The sequence below is a fragment of the Podarcis cretensis genome, assembly GCF_951804945.1.
Source record: "Podarcis cretensis genome assembly, chromosome: 2".
In the NCBI taxonomy this organism is placed as follows: domain Eukaryota; kingdom Metazoa; phylum Chordata; class Lepidosauria; order Squamata; family Lacertidae; genus Podarcis; species Podarcis cretensis.
Window position 1 is genome coordinate 11,921,891 of NC_137171.1, and position 16,195 is coordinate 11,938,085.

At 48.1% G+C, this 16,195-nt stretch overlaps 1 protein-coding gene across 3 annotated transcripts in view; it reads left to right on the top strand.

Annotated features, from left to right (window-relative positions):
• CALCOCO1 (calcium binding and coiled-coil domain 1) overlaps window positions 1-15,940 on the top strand; it is a 47,711-nt gene extending 31,771 nt beyond the window's left edge. For all 3 annotated transcript variants that reach the window (XM_079966693.1, XM_079966692.1, XM_079966694.1), the window contains exons 10-15: window positions 220-345; window positions 2,393-2,488; window positions 4,914-5,025; window positions 7,152-7,366; window positions 8,257-8,363; window positions 8,999-15,940. In XM_079966693.1, the coding sequence (XP_079822819.1) occupies window positions 220-345; window positions 2,393-2,488; window positions 4,914-5,025; window positions 7,152-7,366; window positions 8,257-8,363; window positions 8,999-9,200 (858 nt within the window). In that variant the 3' untranslated portion in view covers window positions 9,201-15,940. The remainder of the gene's footprint in view (window positions 1-219; window positions 346-2,392; window positions 2,489-4,913; window positions 5,026-7,151; window positions 7,367-8,256; window positions 8,364-8,998) is intronic.
• Window positions 15,941-16,195: the final 255 nt, after the last annotated feature.

A 16,195-nucleotide genomic window follows, 5' to 3' on the forward strand; every position in this document is an offset into this window, starting at 1 on the left:
ACTGGACTTTTTAACTGTGTGTATATATATATATTTGACTTTGGAACTGTGTGTTTTAAATGTTGGCACGATTTTCCCTCCGATTTGTGGATTCCATACACCCCCCAAAATGATTCCAAAACTAATGCATGATTAGTTTGCTGCATTGAGGGATGGGGTGCGGAGGAGTCCCATCCAGCCCCTCCCCACCCATTCAGTGCAACCCTGTGGTCTCGGCAGGCAGAGAAGGACAAGATCCTGAAGCTGAGCGCCGAAGTGCTACGCCTGGAGAAGAGCCTGCAAGAAGAGCGGGCACAGCGCCAGGTGTTGCGTTTGGAGTTGGCACAGGAACGTGACTCCAGTCTGGTAAATTGGGGCCCTGAGGGAGTTGGGGGGGGGTCCCCATTGCCCTGGGCAGGAGAAAAATAATAATTCCTTTGAGTTCTGATGGTTTCATTATACAGCACCTAACACCCGCCAGTAGAAACTACTTGCCCTTGTTTATTGTTAGTGTCACCAACTCAGGTCCATTAATTTCCATGTGTGTTTTCTGAGTCAAGGTTGGTTCAATACAACGCAGTGTCCTTACCAATTTGCAAAGCCCGCATCAGATACATTATACAGTGGTACCTTGGGTTACAGACGCTTCAGGTTACAGACGCTTCAGGTGACAAACTCCGCTAACCCAGAAATAGTATCTTGGGTTAAGAACTTTACCTCAGGATGAGAACAGATATCGCGCGGCAGCGGGAGGCCCCATTAGCTAAAGTGGTACCTCAGGTTAAGAATGGTTTCAGGTTAAGAACGGACCTCTGGAATGAATTACACTGCTACCTCGGGTTAAGAACTTAATTCGTTCTGGAGGTCCGTTCTTAACCTGAAACTGTCCTTAACCTGAGGTACCACTTTAGCTAATGGGGCCTCCCGCTGCCGCTGCACCGCCGGAGCACAATTTCTGTCCTCATCCTGAAGCAAAGTTCTTAACCCGAGGTACTATTTCTGGGTTAGCGGAGTCTGTAACTTGAAGCGTTTGTAACCTGAAGTGTTTGTAACCCAAGGTACCACTGTAAGTTCTGAACCTGAGGTACCACTGTACTCTACTGGGAAGCTTTTCTTGCCTTTCCCCTTTAGGGGTTTTGAATTTAAAAACAAAACAAAAAACCATTGTACTTCTACAAGCCTTGGGGTCCCCATCACCCAAGTTTGCTGGCGCCTCCCTCTTTTGTGTGGATGCTGTCGTTTTGGCTCCAAAGGGATTGACACTCGCTCCCGAACATTTGAAATCTAAGGAAAGAGGGTCAGATCCCAATAGGAGGAACGTAACAGCAGGTATTTTTTAGGGACGCAGGTGGCGCTGTGGGTTAAAGCCTCAGCGCCTAGGGCTTGCCGATCGAAAGGTCGGCGGTTCGAATCCCTGCGGCGGGGTGCGCTCCCGCTGCTCGGTCCCAGCGCCTGCCAACCTAGCAGTTCGAAAGCACCTCCGGGTGCAAGTAGATAAATAGGGACCGCTTACCAGCGGGAAGGTAAACGGCGTTTCCGTGTGCGGCTCTGGCTCTGGCCAGAGCAGCGATGTCACGCTGGCCACGTGACCCGGAAGTGTCTCCGGACAGCGCTGGCCCCTGGCCTCTTAAGTGAGATGGGCGCACAACCCCAGAGTCTGTCAAGACTGGCCCGTACGGGCAGGGGTACCTTTACCTTTAACAGCAGGTATTTAGGGGGCATTTGTTGGAGAGGGGTGAGGTCTGGCTCATAGTTGAAAACAGCCGAAGCCTTAGGGATGCGTAAGGCTCTGCAGATTGGATATTTGGCTCCACAGCCAGTTCCCTGGCTCACCACTTGCCCTGCCCTGCATCCCACCCATTGCCTTAATATTCTGGAATGTGCAGGCAGATGAAGATGATGGACCTTAATGGAGCTAGCTGATCTCACTGGGAGAATCCGCGACCAGAAAGAAGAGGAATATCAAGAAGACTGGAAGAAATTTAAAGATTATTTGAAGAAATATTGTAACATTAAAGATTAGTAATTACTTGAAAAAACTAAATAGGCCTAGGATTAAATAAATAAATGAGAAATAGAACAATAAGAAAAGTTAAGAAATTTGATTATAACCGATATAATGATATTGCAAAACTGCTACATTCAATTCAGATGGAAGAGATTAGAGGAAGTCAAGTAATATGTTTATGAAGCTGGAAGCTTAACTAACTAATCAAGTTTTATTGTATTTGTGTATGTGGCTGTATTCTTGGTTATTATTTGCTAGGTTTGTATTATTTCACTTTTTTCTTTTACTATTATTTTTCTTGTTTTTGTTTTATTGAAGTAATGTGTTTGTATGAAATTCAATAAATATTATTGGGGGGTGGAATAATATTCTGGAATGTGCAAACACTCGCTTTTGCTCCATCAGGTGCAGGTCTCTGAGAGCCGCCGGGAACTGCGAGAGCTAAGAGCTGCGCTGCAGGTTGCCCAGAAGGAGAAAGAGCAGCTCCAAGCCGAAAAGCAGGTTGGTGAGAAGCCGTCTCGGAAAGCTTGCAGAAGAGGGGGAAAGAAACCAGAAAGCACGAGTTTGAGAAAGAGGGGAAAGGAAACCGTGGGTTGCGTCCAGCCTAGCATGACATCGTGGCCCCCATCTGCATGAGGGTTTACTCTTGTGCAGGGGGACTCCCTGCCCTCACACACACCCCTAAATCTGTTCTAGGGGTTGCCCTTGCAGGGGAGGGCATGGGATGAGTGTGGGGGGAGGAGAGGGGAAAGTCCCGTTGTGCAAGGGGAAATGCTTGCGCTGACGGGTCACATTCGCTGGATGCTGCCCACAGCCCATGACTAGAACTTGAACACAGAACTTGATTTGGGGACATGTCCACCAGCCCTACCTCTCTTTCAAATCAGAACCAGTGAAGGCGGTGAAGGTCCTGTGTGAGTGTCTGGAGGCAGTTGGAGGATGGATGGCGGCTAACAGATTGAGGTTGAATCCTGCCAAGACAGAAGTACTGTTTTGGGGGGACAGGAGGCAGGCGGGTGTGGAGGACTCCCTGGTCCTGAATGGGGTAACTGTGCCCCTGAAGGACCAGGTGCGCAGCCTGGGAGTCATTTTGGATTCACAGCTGTCCATGGAGGTGCAGGTCAATTCTGTGTCCAGGGCAGCTGTTTACCAGCTCCATCTGGTACGCAGGCTGAGACCCTACCTGCCCACAGACTGTCTTGCCAGGGTGGTGCATGCTCTGGTTATCTCCCGCTTGGACTACTGCAATGCACTCTACGTGGGGCTACCTTTGAAGGTGACCCGGAAACTACAACTAATCCAGAATGCGGCAGCTAGACTGGTGACTGGGAGCGGCCGCCGAGACCACATAACACTGGTCTTGAAAGACCTACACTGACTCCCAGTACGTTTCCGAGCACAATTCAAAGTGTTGGTGCTGACCTTTAAAGCCCAAATGGCCTCGGTCCAGTATACCTGAAGGAGCGTCTCCACCTCCATCGTTCTGCCCGGACAGTGAGGTCCAGCGTCGAGGGCCTTCTGGTGGTTCCCTCACTGTGAGAAGCAAAGTTACAGGGAACCAGGCAGAGGGCCTTCTTGGTAGTGGCACCCGCCCTGTGGAACGCCCTCCCACCAGATGTCAAAGAGAACAACAACTACCAAACTTTTAGAAGACATCTGAAGGCAGCCCTGTTTAGGGAAGCTTTTAATGTTTAATAGGTTATTGTATTTTAGTGTTTTGTTGGAAGCCGCCCAGAGTGGCTGGGGAAACCCAGCCAGATGGGCGGGGTATAAATAATAAATTATTATTATTATTATTATTATTATTATTATTATTATTATGTGGAATAAGGTTCCTTCATTTTGTTTCCATCTCCCAACACATATTGTTGTTATTGTCATCCAAGTTAGCAAAAATAAATAAAAAGAACAGCAATATGTGTTGGAGATGTAAACAAAATGAAGGAACCTTATTCCACATGTGGTGGACATGTCCCTTAATAAATTTTTGAGACATGATCTATGAGGAACTAAAAAGAATACTAAAACACACATTTTTAAGAAAACCTGAAGCTTTCCTATTAGGAATTCTAACAATTAGCATCCCAAATTAAAATAAAAGAGTGTTTCTTCATGCGACAACAGTGGCCAGAATGCTAATAGCAAAATAGTGGAACAGTGAGTTAATACCAACACAAGACGAGTGGCAATTAAAGTTATGCGAGTACCTCAAACTAGCCAAAATGACAGAATTAATAAGAGATCAGTCAGGTGACAAGGTAAAAAAGGAATGGGATTGCTTTAAAAACTACCTGACAAAATATGGTTCCAAAAGCAATATTTGGTTGTGCTTAGATTAATTTCACAGATATAATAGGAAAAACTGGTTTTAATACACGAATACAGAATATTTGTCACTTAAGAGAAGTGTTGAAGCCGCAAAGAGGTAGAGGGAAGTCAACTAATATAGCAGGGATTCAAACTAGTTTTCTGGAACAGAAAGAAAGTGACTGTAAAGATAGAATGAAAAGAAGGATTTAAAATGTATTTCTTTCTGAGAACCTGTAGAACATTCAAATTAGTGTTTGTATCTTTTGAACAATTTTGTGTTCTTGACTAATTCTTTTTCGTTTTTTATTGTTTATCAATTTTCTTTCCCCCTCCTTTTTTCTTTTTATTTTCTTTCTATATTTTTTCTTTTCTTTTGTATTTTTTTTTTCTTTTTGGATATCTGGATGTAATGCTTAATTTATGCTTTCTCTGTAATTTTTAAAAAATGCAATAAAGATAATAATGATGATGATGATGATGAAGAAGAAGAACTTGAACCTAGAATGTGGGAGGTGTATGGGAAGGGTCTTTAATAGAAGGTGGGTGGAGTGACGCCTCCTACCTGGTTTCTTTCTGGAAGTTGGTGCTGACCTTTTCCCGATTCCCTGCCCCTCAGGAGCTGCTGGTATACATACGACGCCTTGAAGAGCGTCTGGAGAAAGTGGCCGACGAGAAATGGAGTGAATCTATTCTCTGCGATGAAGAGGAGGCAGCGCCAGAGACTCCTGGTCAGTCTCCCCGCCACCCTGCCTCGTTTTGCATGCCCAATTATACGTACCAATCCCCATCTCCACTCAGTGTCGTGGCAAAAAAAAATGTATTTAATTTTCTTTTTACAACTTGAAAGCTCTTTAGATCCTAGAAACCCAAACATCTATTAGCTCAGCATTCCCGAGTGCCAAACCACCACCACCCTGCCCCCAAATCCCAAGGGCCCAAGTAGGGCCCCCAGACTCTAAGCTTTTCTCCTTATTTTTTTAAGGAAATCTCTAGCCCCCCTAGAAATGAAGTAGAACATGTGGATACCCTTCTAAGCAGTTTCTATGAAATGAATAAGCTTGGCTGCTCCTGCCAATTGGTTTATTTAGCCAATAGTGAAGTCACAGCTATGATTGATGAATAAATTGTTTGGCCACCAGCCAGTAGGAATCTCTAGGGTCCTAAAGAGCTGGTGTTTTCCCCTCCCATTTAATGCACTTTTGCTGCTTCTCTCTTAATTTTAAGAAAGAAATTCAACAAGTTAAGCCTTTTCTCATATGGAAGTACAATTACGGAAAAGGCTTCTCTAATTTTGTGTTATACGTTGCCCGTGGCAACCATGTTGCATTATGCAACAGCTTCTCATAGCAGCCATTTTGTGACTGGTGCCTCCAGCTGCTCAGAATTCAAAATGTGCCCCCTGGTCCAAAAAGGTTGGGTGACCCCTCCCCTAAAGCAGGCACCCCCAAATTCGGCCCTCCAGATGTTTTGGGACTACAGCTCCCATCATCCCTAGCTAACAGGACCAGTGGTCAGGGATGATGGGATTTTAGTCCCAAAACATCTGGAGGGCCGAGTTTGGGGATGCCTGCCCTAAAGGTTTTCCTGAGGGCCAGCATCTAATCCTTTGGCGTCTAAGCAACCCAGCACCTGAGATTTTTCCACCTGTGCCTGAAGCGGCCTGGTCTAATTTTGCCTCCTAAAATAAATTATTCGAGAGAGAGATGGATTTGCTTCTGGAGCCACAACCTGGCATCAACTGCACCATTGTTCTCTAGGAATATTACCGTATTTTTCACTCTATAGGATGCACTTTTTCCCCTCCAAAAATTAAGGGGAAATGTGTGTGCATCCTATGGAGTGAATGCAGGCTCCTTGGCTTCAGCGATAGCAACACAAAGGCTCCGAAGCGCAGAGGGAGCGCTCTCTCCGCGCTCCGGAGGCTACGCGTTGCTTTTTTTGAGAGCCAGTGTGGTGTAGTGGTTAAGAGCGGTAGTCTCGTAATCTGGGGAACTGGGTTATTAAGTTGTGGGTTGACATAGCAGACGACACAGCGATTTCTCCAAAGCAGCTCTTTATTTTGTAAGCTGGAATAGAACTGACTGCAAACAGCTCAGCCGGCCTGCTTTTATAGGCAGCCGGCTGTCAACATTGTAGCAACAACAACCCAGGGTTTCCCGCCTAAAATAACTGACGTGGACCTGAGTGAAAACTATCTACGGTATCCCCCTGCTGGCCCAGGGTGAGAACTTCAGTACATAACACGGGTTCGCGTCTCCGCTCCTCCACATGCAGCTGCTGGGTGACCTTGGGCTAGTCACACTTCTTTGAAGTCTCTCAGCCCCACTCACCTCACAGAGTGTTTGTTGTGGGGGAGGAAGGGAAAGGAGAATGTTAGCCGCTTTGAGACTCCTTAAAGGGCGTGAAAGGCGGGATATCAAATCCAAACTCTTCTTCCTCCTCCTCCTCCTCTTCTTCTTCTTCTTTCGCTCTCCAGGCTTCAGGGATAGCCGCCTGAAGCCTTCGGAACGCAGCGGGAACTCGTGCTGCACTCCGAAGGCTTTGGGTTCCTTTTGCTGAAGCCGGGAGAGCAAGACTCTCTTGGCTTCAGCAGAGAGGGAGAGCTGCGCAGCGCCCCTTCAGCAAAGTGGGAGGAGAAATGGAAGGGGCTCCGATTCTCCTGCCGCTTCGCTGAAGGGGCGCTGAGCAGTGATGGGGAGAATTTTTTTCTTCTTGTTCTCCCCCTCTAAAACAAGGTGCATCCTACGGTCGGGTGCGTCCTATAGAGCGAAAAATACGGTAACTCTGACACACACACTTTCTCCCTTGACCGTGTGTTTTTGTTCTCCTGTCCCTTCTCCTACACACCTCCCAGGCTCCCTGGACTCGCCGCTGTCCGACTCTGAGGATGAGTGTCCCGAGGACATGCGCTTGCCTGCGCAACTCGGGTCCTACAGTTTGTGTGACAACCGGGCAGCTACTACCACTCCGCCTTGTGCCCGGGGACCCGCTCACACCGTGGTGATCAGCCAGCCGGCACCCATTGCCAATCAGATCAAGCAGCTGCCCGAGGATTCCAGTTCCGACTCGGTGAGGCCCTGGGAGGCAGAGAAGGGTGCAAATCAGCTGATGGGAGGTCATGGATCTGGCCAAACCTAAGAACTGAAGAATTTCCTTGCTGGTTGTGGCCAAAACTCCATCTAGCTAGTGTGTTGTGTTAATCATCGGCCAGTCTGATGCTTCTGGGAGGCTCTCAAGCAGGGCATGTTAGAGAATGCAGAAGTTCCCATTTTAGCTAGCGCAAGTGGAACCTGAAATAAACTGTTTCAGTGCAGACTGCTCTTGTTCACTGCCAGCCAGCAAGCAATGCCCTTCGCCACAACACTCTATTCCATCCCTCCTCCCACTTGCTTTCCCTCCCCACTAGGGCTAGGCGGTATATTGACACAGTGGTACCTTGGTTTGCAACCGTTTTGGATGACAGTGGTACCTCGGATTAAGTACTTAATTCGTTCCGGAGGTCCGTTCTTAACCTGAAACTGTTCTTAACCTGAAGCACCACTTTAGCTAATGGGGCCTCCTGCTGCTGTTGGAGTACGATTTCTGTTCTCATCCTGAAGCAAAGTTCTTAACCCGAGGTACTATTTCTGGGTTAGCGGAGTCTGTAACTTGAAGCGTCTGTAACCTGAAGTGTGTGAAACCTGAGGTACCACTGTACAACTGTTTTTGATTACAACCACGTCAAACCCCAGAGTCGGTCATGACTGGACCTAACGGTCAGGCATCCCTTTACCTTTAGTGGCTTCTCATTTGCTCACATACGCAAAAGAGAACCCAGGAAAGCTTCCCCTGCCAACCTAGGCATGCCATCATCTGTTTCCCCTCAGTGATGGGCAAAGGATGTTGGGGGCTGAGCTGCCTGGGGTTGGCAGAAGCCAGGCCTGCTTGTACCGCTTCTTACTTTTGCATTCTGTATTTAGGAGGCTGAGGACGAGAAGGCAGTGCTGATGGCAGCTGCCCAGAGCGGTGGCGAAGAAACCAACCTGCTCCTTCCAGAGCTGGGCAGCGGCTTCTATGAAGTGGCCAGGTAACGCAAGCTAGGATGCTCTCGAGTCTATTTTGACTACAGTTCCCCCTTTTCAAAGAGAGGACTGTACACCAGTGGTGGGGGACCTGTGGCTCTGCAGATGCTATGGAGCTCCAGTTCAGGGATGTTGGGAGATGTAATCTTAACAACATCTGGAGGTCCACAAGTTTCCCAGACCCGCTTGTACAGGCTCTTAGTGTGTTAGCACCTTGAGATAGGGTGTGTGCATGCATATGTCTTAAAATGGGACTGTACCTAACGTGACGGCCCCATCAGCATCTCCAGGAGTCATGCACCTTGTCTGCTATTGCAGCAAGCTACAAGACTCTTTACTCTACCATGGGTTTGCATGGCGTAGTCCAGGGTTTCCCAAACTTGTGCCTCCAGCTGTTTTTGGACTACAACACCCATCATCCCTAGCTAGCAGGACTAGCGGTTAGGGATGGTGGGAACTGTAGTCCAAAAACCGCTGGAGGGCTAAGATTGCGAAACCCTGTTGTAGCCCCACGCTAAAGTAACCACCTCCACTCCGAACCCAGCCAGGACATCATTTTGCCAGATTTCCAGTTCCATGACGTAGCACTTCACCAGCTCATTTTGTCCTGTTTCCTCTTTCTCCCTCCCTCTGTTTGCAGTGGCCTGACAGGGCGGCAGATGTCGGAGCCGGGGGCTTGCGGCATGGGGGTCTCTCCCTTAGACCTGCCCTCACCGGCCCATTGGAAGGAGTGCCCCATCTGCCACGAGCGCTTCCCGCCCGAGAGCGACAAGGAAACGTTGGATACACATGTTGACGGGCACTTCTTTTTCAGCACCCATGACCCCTTCACCTTTGAGTAACAGTTTCTCCCCTCCCCCGAACCCCCTTCTTCCCAACCACCACCATGCCCCTTCTGTTTTCCCCTCTCTCTTCCATGGGATCCAGGCTAGGGATATAGTCCCTTCCTTCTCCCTTGATAGTGAGATTGCTATGAGGAATGCTTTGCCCCAGGAAGGGTGGCTTCAGCTGCTAGGTGGTAGCAAGGGGTTCCCAACTTCCTGGGACGCCCTCTCCACGGTCAGAGTCAACTTGCATTAGGAGCAGCAAAGTTAGTTATGTACACACACACACACACACACACCCCTATATGTGCACACATTCAGCCAAGCTGAGTGTCAGTGACTGAGAGCTCAGAAGTTAAGAGCGTGTCTTCATGACATCCAGGGTAGGCACGTGTGTGCAGGGGGGGGCAGAATGCGCCAGCCTCGTCGCCAATGCAATGCCAGCCCCGATGATCCCAGCCTTGCAGAGCTGCTCAGGGAGGGTGGCGTGAGAAAGACACAACAGCCTTGCACCTCTTGATCCCAGGCTCACCCTCGCTTTGCAAGGCTGGGACCCAAGAGCACATGGCTGTTGTGTCCTTCTCATGCCACCCTGCCGGTGCGGGCTGGAGGGGCAGCGTGAGGAGGGCACAGCAGGGCAGGCAGGCGCTCTTTGGTCCATGCCCATTGTGCCCTCCTGATGCCCTGCCAACCCTCTGCTGTTTTGTGAGGCTGGGATATGGGATCAGACCCGCAAAGCAGCACAGGGTTGGCAGGGGCGGTGTGAGGAGCAAATTGTGCCCTCGGAAAAACTGCACACACACACACACACACACACACACACACCGCTACACCTCATGAGACCCTGTTTACTCACAGCAAGTTATCCTGCGATGGCAAGCAAGTTTGAAAAAGGGGCCGTCAGTCCCTGTCAAACTCAGAGGCCTCTTGACTCTCCTCTTCTTGCTCATCCTGGCGGAACAATAACAAAGGGGTAGTTCACATGGCATTGTCCATTGGACTCCAACTCCCATCAGCCCCGGCCAGCCTGGCCAGTGATGAGGGGTGATGGGAATTACAGTAACAGCGATAGCTGGAAGGCACCGCATTGGCTGCCCCCACCCAAAACAGGCCTTGCGAATGGTTGTCACCTTTTGGTGGACTGAGCTCTCCGTTCAGCGGAGGTCCACTGGAACCTCAGCGAAAGGGTGTCCTGTGATTCTTTGTTCGTGCAACATGGGTTGCTTGTTTTTTTAACCACAGAACACTCTTAAAATGGTAAGCACAACCTCATAGTGTTGGGCAGTTCAGACATGAAACGCCCTTTCATCCTCACATCCTTTTGCAGTTGTAGCCTGGGGACAGAAGAGTCACTGGGACACGTGGCATTTCAGTATTCCACTCTGAGCACCAGAATGCCAAAAGTTCACGCAATCATGCATGGTGACACACGCACACGGGTGGGTTTCTCACTCAAAGTCCGTTCGCTCCAGCTGCTGGCCCTGATGGCGTAGGAAACAACACGGGTCAAGTTGTTCAGGAAAACCCAAAACACATTTTAAGAATTATTGAACTGCTAAGCCCCATGGGCGCCATGACTGCGATCCCTGCACTGATAAGCTTAGAACCGGCTTTGGCCATGAGTTTGAAGCATACTGTAGACATGGTGGTAAAGGGATTCATAGCACACATAACATGCACCCGTCTTAAGACCCTTGATGGGGTCTGGACCTGTACCATCCTTCCCATATACTTGAGATCTCAGTGAGAATCCCTCTTGGGGAGTCCACACCCTCGGTCTGTGAGCTGTGTCCCCCCCCCCCAAAAAAGGAAGGGAGTCTCCTCTGTAGCAGCTTCATGCCTTTGGAACTCCCTCCCACTAGAACTGTGGCATGCCGCAGGGTTTTGAGAAGGCCTTTGAACCTGTTTTGCATTGGCCAGCCTTCCCCGAGTAATGTTGCCCCCTTTTGTTGGATCGAAGCTGGAATGTTACGGAGGTTTTGAGTGTGCTTTATCTTTATCTTTATCTTTTTTTTTGTAACACTGGTTATATATAAATATATATAGTTGCAGTTATGTTCTTTATTGTTCTAAGCCGCATTAGACGTGCTTGACATAGGATAATTTTTAAATAAATAAAGAGGGAGAGGGAAGGATATATCTTCACAAGGAGAGGGGCTTTGGGGAGAAGCAAATGAGCAGGAACCCCCCCTCCCCCCACACGCACTGAATAGCAGCATCCCAGACTACAGGTTGAATGATTTGAGCGCTTTCCTCCCATAGAATGCCCCCTACATGTACAACATTTACATGTCAGGAATATAGGAAGTCGTCTTAAACAGAGTCTGCCCATTGGTCCACGTAGCTCAGTACTGGCTGCACGGACTGGCAACAGCTCGTCAGGGGTTCAGGCAGGGTTTTTCCCGAGGGAATGAACCTGGGATTTTATGAATGCAAAGCAAGATGTCCTACCACTCGACTGTAGCCCTCCCCAAAAGTAGCTGGACCCAACTCCACAACACACACACACACCCGAGGCCATAGGAAGCTGCCTTTTACTGAGTTGTCAGACAATTGGTCCATCTCACTCAGAAATGTCTACTCTGACTGGCAGGTTTCAGACGGCATCTCTCTCTTTCCCCCTCACCCCCTTCCTAGAGATGTCTAGGACCATGGGTAGGCAAACTAAGGCCCGGGGGCCACATCCGGCCCAATCGCCTTCTCAGTCCGGCCCACTGACGGTCCGGGAATCAGCATGTTTTTACATGAGTAGAATGTGTCCTTTTATTTAAAATGCATCTCTGGGTTATTTGTGGGGCCTGCCTGGTGTTTTTACATGAGTAGGATGTCTGCTTTTATTTAAAATGCATCTCTGGGTTATTTGTGGGGCATAGGAATTCGTTTATTCCCCCCCCAAAAAAAAATATAGTCCAGCCCCCTGCTGAAAAAGTTTACCGACCCCTGCCTAGGACTGAACCTTCTATGTAAAGAGTTGGTGGTCCACGGCTGATTTACAACTAGTGTTTCCCTAGCGAGGATGGCATTTCCCTGGTCAGAGTATATATTCCCCACTCTTCCCCGCAGTCTGAAAAGAGCCAGCCCAGCCACAGATGCCTAGTGAGGCTTCTGTTCACCTAACTTTTAATTCTTGAGTGTGCGTGAGCAGAAAGCAAACAGATGGATGCAAATGAACGAAAGTGTGTATTTATCGTTCTAGCTATAGCCCATACTCCAGCAATACCCAAAAGATTTTATTGCTTGCGTTTATATGGTATATGGCATTGTGTGTGTGTTGTTTTGTTTTAAATAACAACTAAAGCAACCAGGGTAGTAGACACATAAATTAGAATAAAGCAGAGAAAGACTTCTAATAAAAACCTTCTGTATGCCTCAACACCGCCAGGGAAAGAAATTATATAAATTCCAGGCAGTTCCCCTCCCACTTTAAACATGATCAATACATTTCCTAAATGTAGCTGCTGCCTTTGCATAAGTAGCTAAACTCTAAGGTTATTTATTCCATGATAATTCAAGCTCAGAAAATAGTCCAGCAATATTCTTTAAACTTTTTGGGGGGAACAGGAGCGCTAGAGTGATGCGAGGTAAAAGCCATTCCTTTCTTAGCAAGGAATAAAAAGTAGAGAAGTTCACTCACAAGGGGTATTTTTAAATTAAGGATGAGTCCACATGCTGTTGATCAGGGTGGTGGTTAAATTGGGCAAATTATGCACATTTGCACAAGCAGCGAAGTAATTCTGCATCCACAATAAAGAACAGCAAATATTTATATTTCAGAATCAAAGGCCGGATTGGGCTACTACAGGAAAGACAGTGCAGCAACTAATTTATTGTAGGGTGCAATAATAAGAGCTAAAAACATGGGCAGCATTTGGGGTTTGCTTTAAAAAAGAAATTAAGGAAGCTGCATTTTGTAGGGTGCAGAATTAGAGCTGGGGACTAGGCATCTCAGTCCTGATTATCAGAGTTGTGTTTCCTACTCAGCCTATACCCCTACATTCTTCCCCCAAAAAATAAATTAGGCAAAATATGAATATTTTTGCACCATTTTGGCACAAATTCTTCCAGAATAAAGGATAGCAAATGGGGTTAAATTTCAGAAGAGAAGCAAGAAAAGACTACAGGAGAGGGAGAGGCCAGTAGCACCTTAAATCATATGCTGATTTATTGAAGCATGCATTTTAATAGGGAAGAGCCTGCATCATCAGAAACAGTACCAAACCACTGTAGGATCCTTTCGAGAGAATGAGAAGGGCAGAGAAGAGCATGGAGACTGATGCCCGCAGCAGAGGGGTGTTAGTCAAGAGTAGCCACAGAGGAAAGTTGTGGAGGAAGGATGCCAACCTATGAAAGGGAGGGCATACCTGAGAAACCAGAATCACATTCATCAGCCTATCTTTGCCATCCTAAGTGCATGAAACGAGGAGAGCTTTTGGGTTTTTCTGAGCTGGGAACCATTGATGTGCAGAATACACACAGAATGGCTGTGATGATCCCCATTTTAACATGGAGGAAACCCAGTTTCTTTAAGAAAAAACACGTTTGGCATGTTTGGGCTATTGTGCAGCAGGAAGATAATGATCATGAGTGTGTGTGTGTGTGTGTGTGTGTGTGTGTGTGCTTGCTTGCCAGTACACACAGATTTGGGACGCTGGTGGCTGGCGCTGTGGGTTAAACCACAGAGCCTAGGACTTGCCGATCAGAAGGTCGGCGGTTCGAATCCCCGCCATGGGGTGAGCTCCTGTTGCTCGGTCCCTTCTCCTGCCAACCTAGCAGTTCGAAAGCACGTCAAAGTGCAAGTAAATAAATAGGCACCGCTCCGGCAGGAAGGTAAACGGTGTTTCCGTGTGCTGCTCTGGTTCGCCAGAAGCAGCTTTGTCATGCTGGCCACATGTCCCGGAAGCTGTACGCCGGCTCCCTCGGCCAATAAAGCGAGATGAGCGCCACAACCCCAGAGTCGGTCACGACTGGACCTAATGGTCAGGGGTCCCTTTACCTTTACCTTACACACAGGTTTGACATGGGCAGGAAATGCGGGGTTTCTTTTATGCCCAACTTCCACAAAATAGGCATCTCCACTATGGTCACAGTTAGGTGTGTTATTGGTGCCATGGGGAGCAGCCCAGAGCAAAGGTTGACCCTGACATACCATTTCTGCTTGAGCAGTTATTCCCTAAGATCTTCCTGCCTCCGTTGAAACAGGAGCAAAACCCACATCTAGCTGCAGTGATAGTCAAAGCTAGTTAAGGAATAGTAGTCTGCCCCCCCAACCGGACGACCTTGTCGTCTCCCAGCCTGGTTCCCATTGTTGGGCAGTTGTCTGACAGCCAATCTACATGTGTGGCCGGCCTGTACCATTTAAACTGTAGTAGGAGAATTATACTTTTGAACTCCCTGCTCACTGAAAGCTAGTGTGGCAGGGAGAACGGTTCAGTTGGAGCCTCCCTCGCTTTCTGCTAGTTTCTCTAGTTTTTTGAAGGGGAGAGCATTTTGAACACTTCAGCGGCCTGAAGTGATACCTTAAAGCAGTGTTTCTCAGACTTGGCTCTCTGGCTGTTTTTGGACTACAGTTCCCATCGTCCCTTACCGCTGGTCCTGCTAGCTAGGGCTGATGGGAGTTGTAGTCCAAAAACAGTTGGAGACCTAAGTTTGGGAAACAGTGCCTTATGGGGAAAGTTGCATGCTCCGATTCTGCTGGATGTTTCAACGGGCTCTGAGACCGGTTTGGAGGCCAGGGTCCCTGATGGCTCATCACATGGTGGTTGATGATAGCAGATTTACACCTTGGAATTGTACTCTGTGAGAACTGCCAGAAGCAGAGAAGGGATGAATGAAGAGGTGACCCTCCTCCCCAGTCATAATTCCTTAAGTAGACTTGGTTCCCTGCCCTTTTTCCTTCCTGTTTTGTTGTTTTTAAGAAGCCCTTTCTCATTGCTGCCCTGCCACTTGCCTCTCCAAACTACCTACTGGCTGCTGCTACTGCATGCATCTCCCTTCCAGTACATTTGCACCCCTTGCTGGGGTCCCATTGTGTTTGGTTTACTAGTTTCCCTCCCTTTTGATCCCTCCCCCCACATCCCTGTAAATATACCCTCTGGCTCCCCCCTGTTAGTTGAGCTTTGCACTGGCTTTCTGCTAATTTTTGGTTGCAAATCCTTCATTTTATTCTGCCTGTTCTTCCTGGCGTCTGTGCCAGGCCCTGAGAAGAAGGATGCAAGGCTTGTATGCAGCTGGAGAGAAAGGTCGCATCCGTGCCACTCATTTAAAGCACTCATATGCCGCCTCCTCCCCCCTCCAAAAAAAAAGAACGCTGGGAGCTGTAGTTAAGAGTGCTGACCTCACGGAACTACAATTCCCAGAACCCTTAAACTACAGTTCCCAGGATTCCCCATTAAAGTGGTGTAGGAGGGCTTTAAATGCATGGCGTGGACATGACCAGAGATGGCGACTCTCTAGTGACTGTGCCTTTTGGGGAGGCTGTGACGCCTCTGTTCGCTTGCGCGGGAACCTTTTGATTGTGTGACGCATTTGTGGCTGTGAGCTCTTCTCACCTGCTTTTTCCCCACCCAGTGGTTTGTTTGTTTGTTTACTGAATATAATAGTCAATGGCGAAAAGTTCAAAGCAATAACCCCTCCCTCCCCTCCCTCAACATCTTGACATACCCCCAAGTCTATGTATAGGGTGTACATATATATATTTATATTTATATTTATATGACATGTTGCAGCTATTCTAATAAAATGCGGCCTCTCTGCAACAACCTGCCTATCTCGTCTGTTGAATATTGTGGTTCCTGGGGGGAAACACACACATCACACACACACACACACACACACACACACACACACACAATGTTCCTTGGCTCCTCTTTCTGTCATCACTCCTGGCCAGCTTGCTTCCAGCACCCAGAAATGACATCAACCATGGATGCCAGCAGGCCACAAGTTTTGCTGAGTGGGAAAAGCAAACACAGTGGTGCCCAACAAGACGAACGCCTCGCAAGACGGAAAACCCG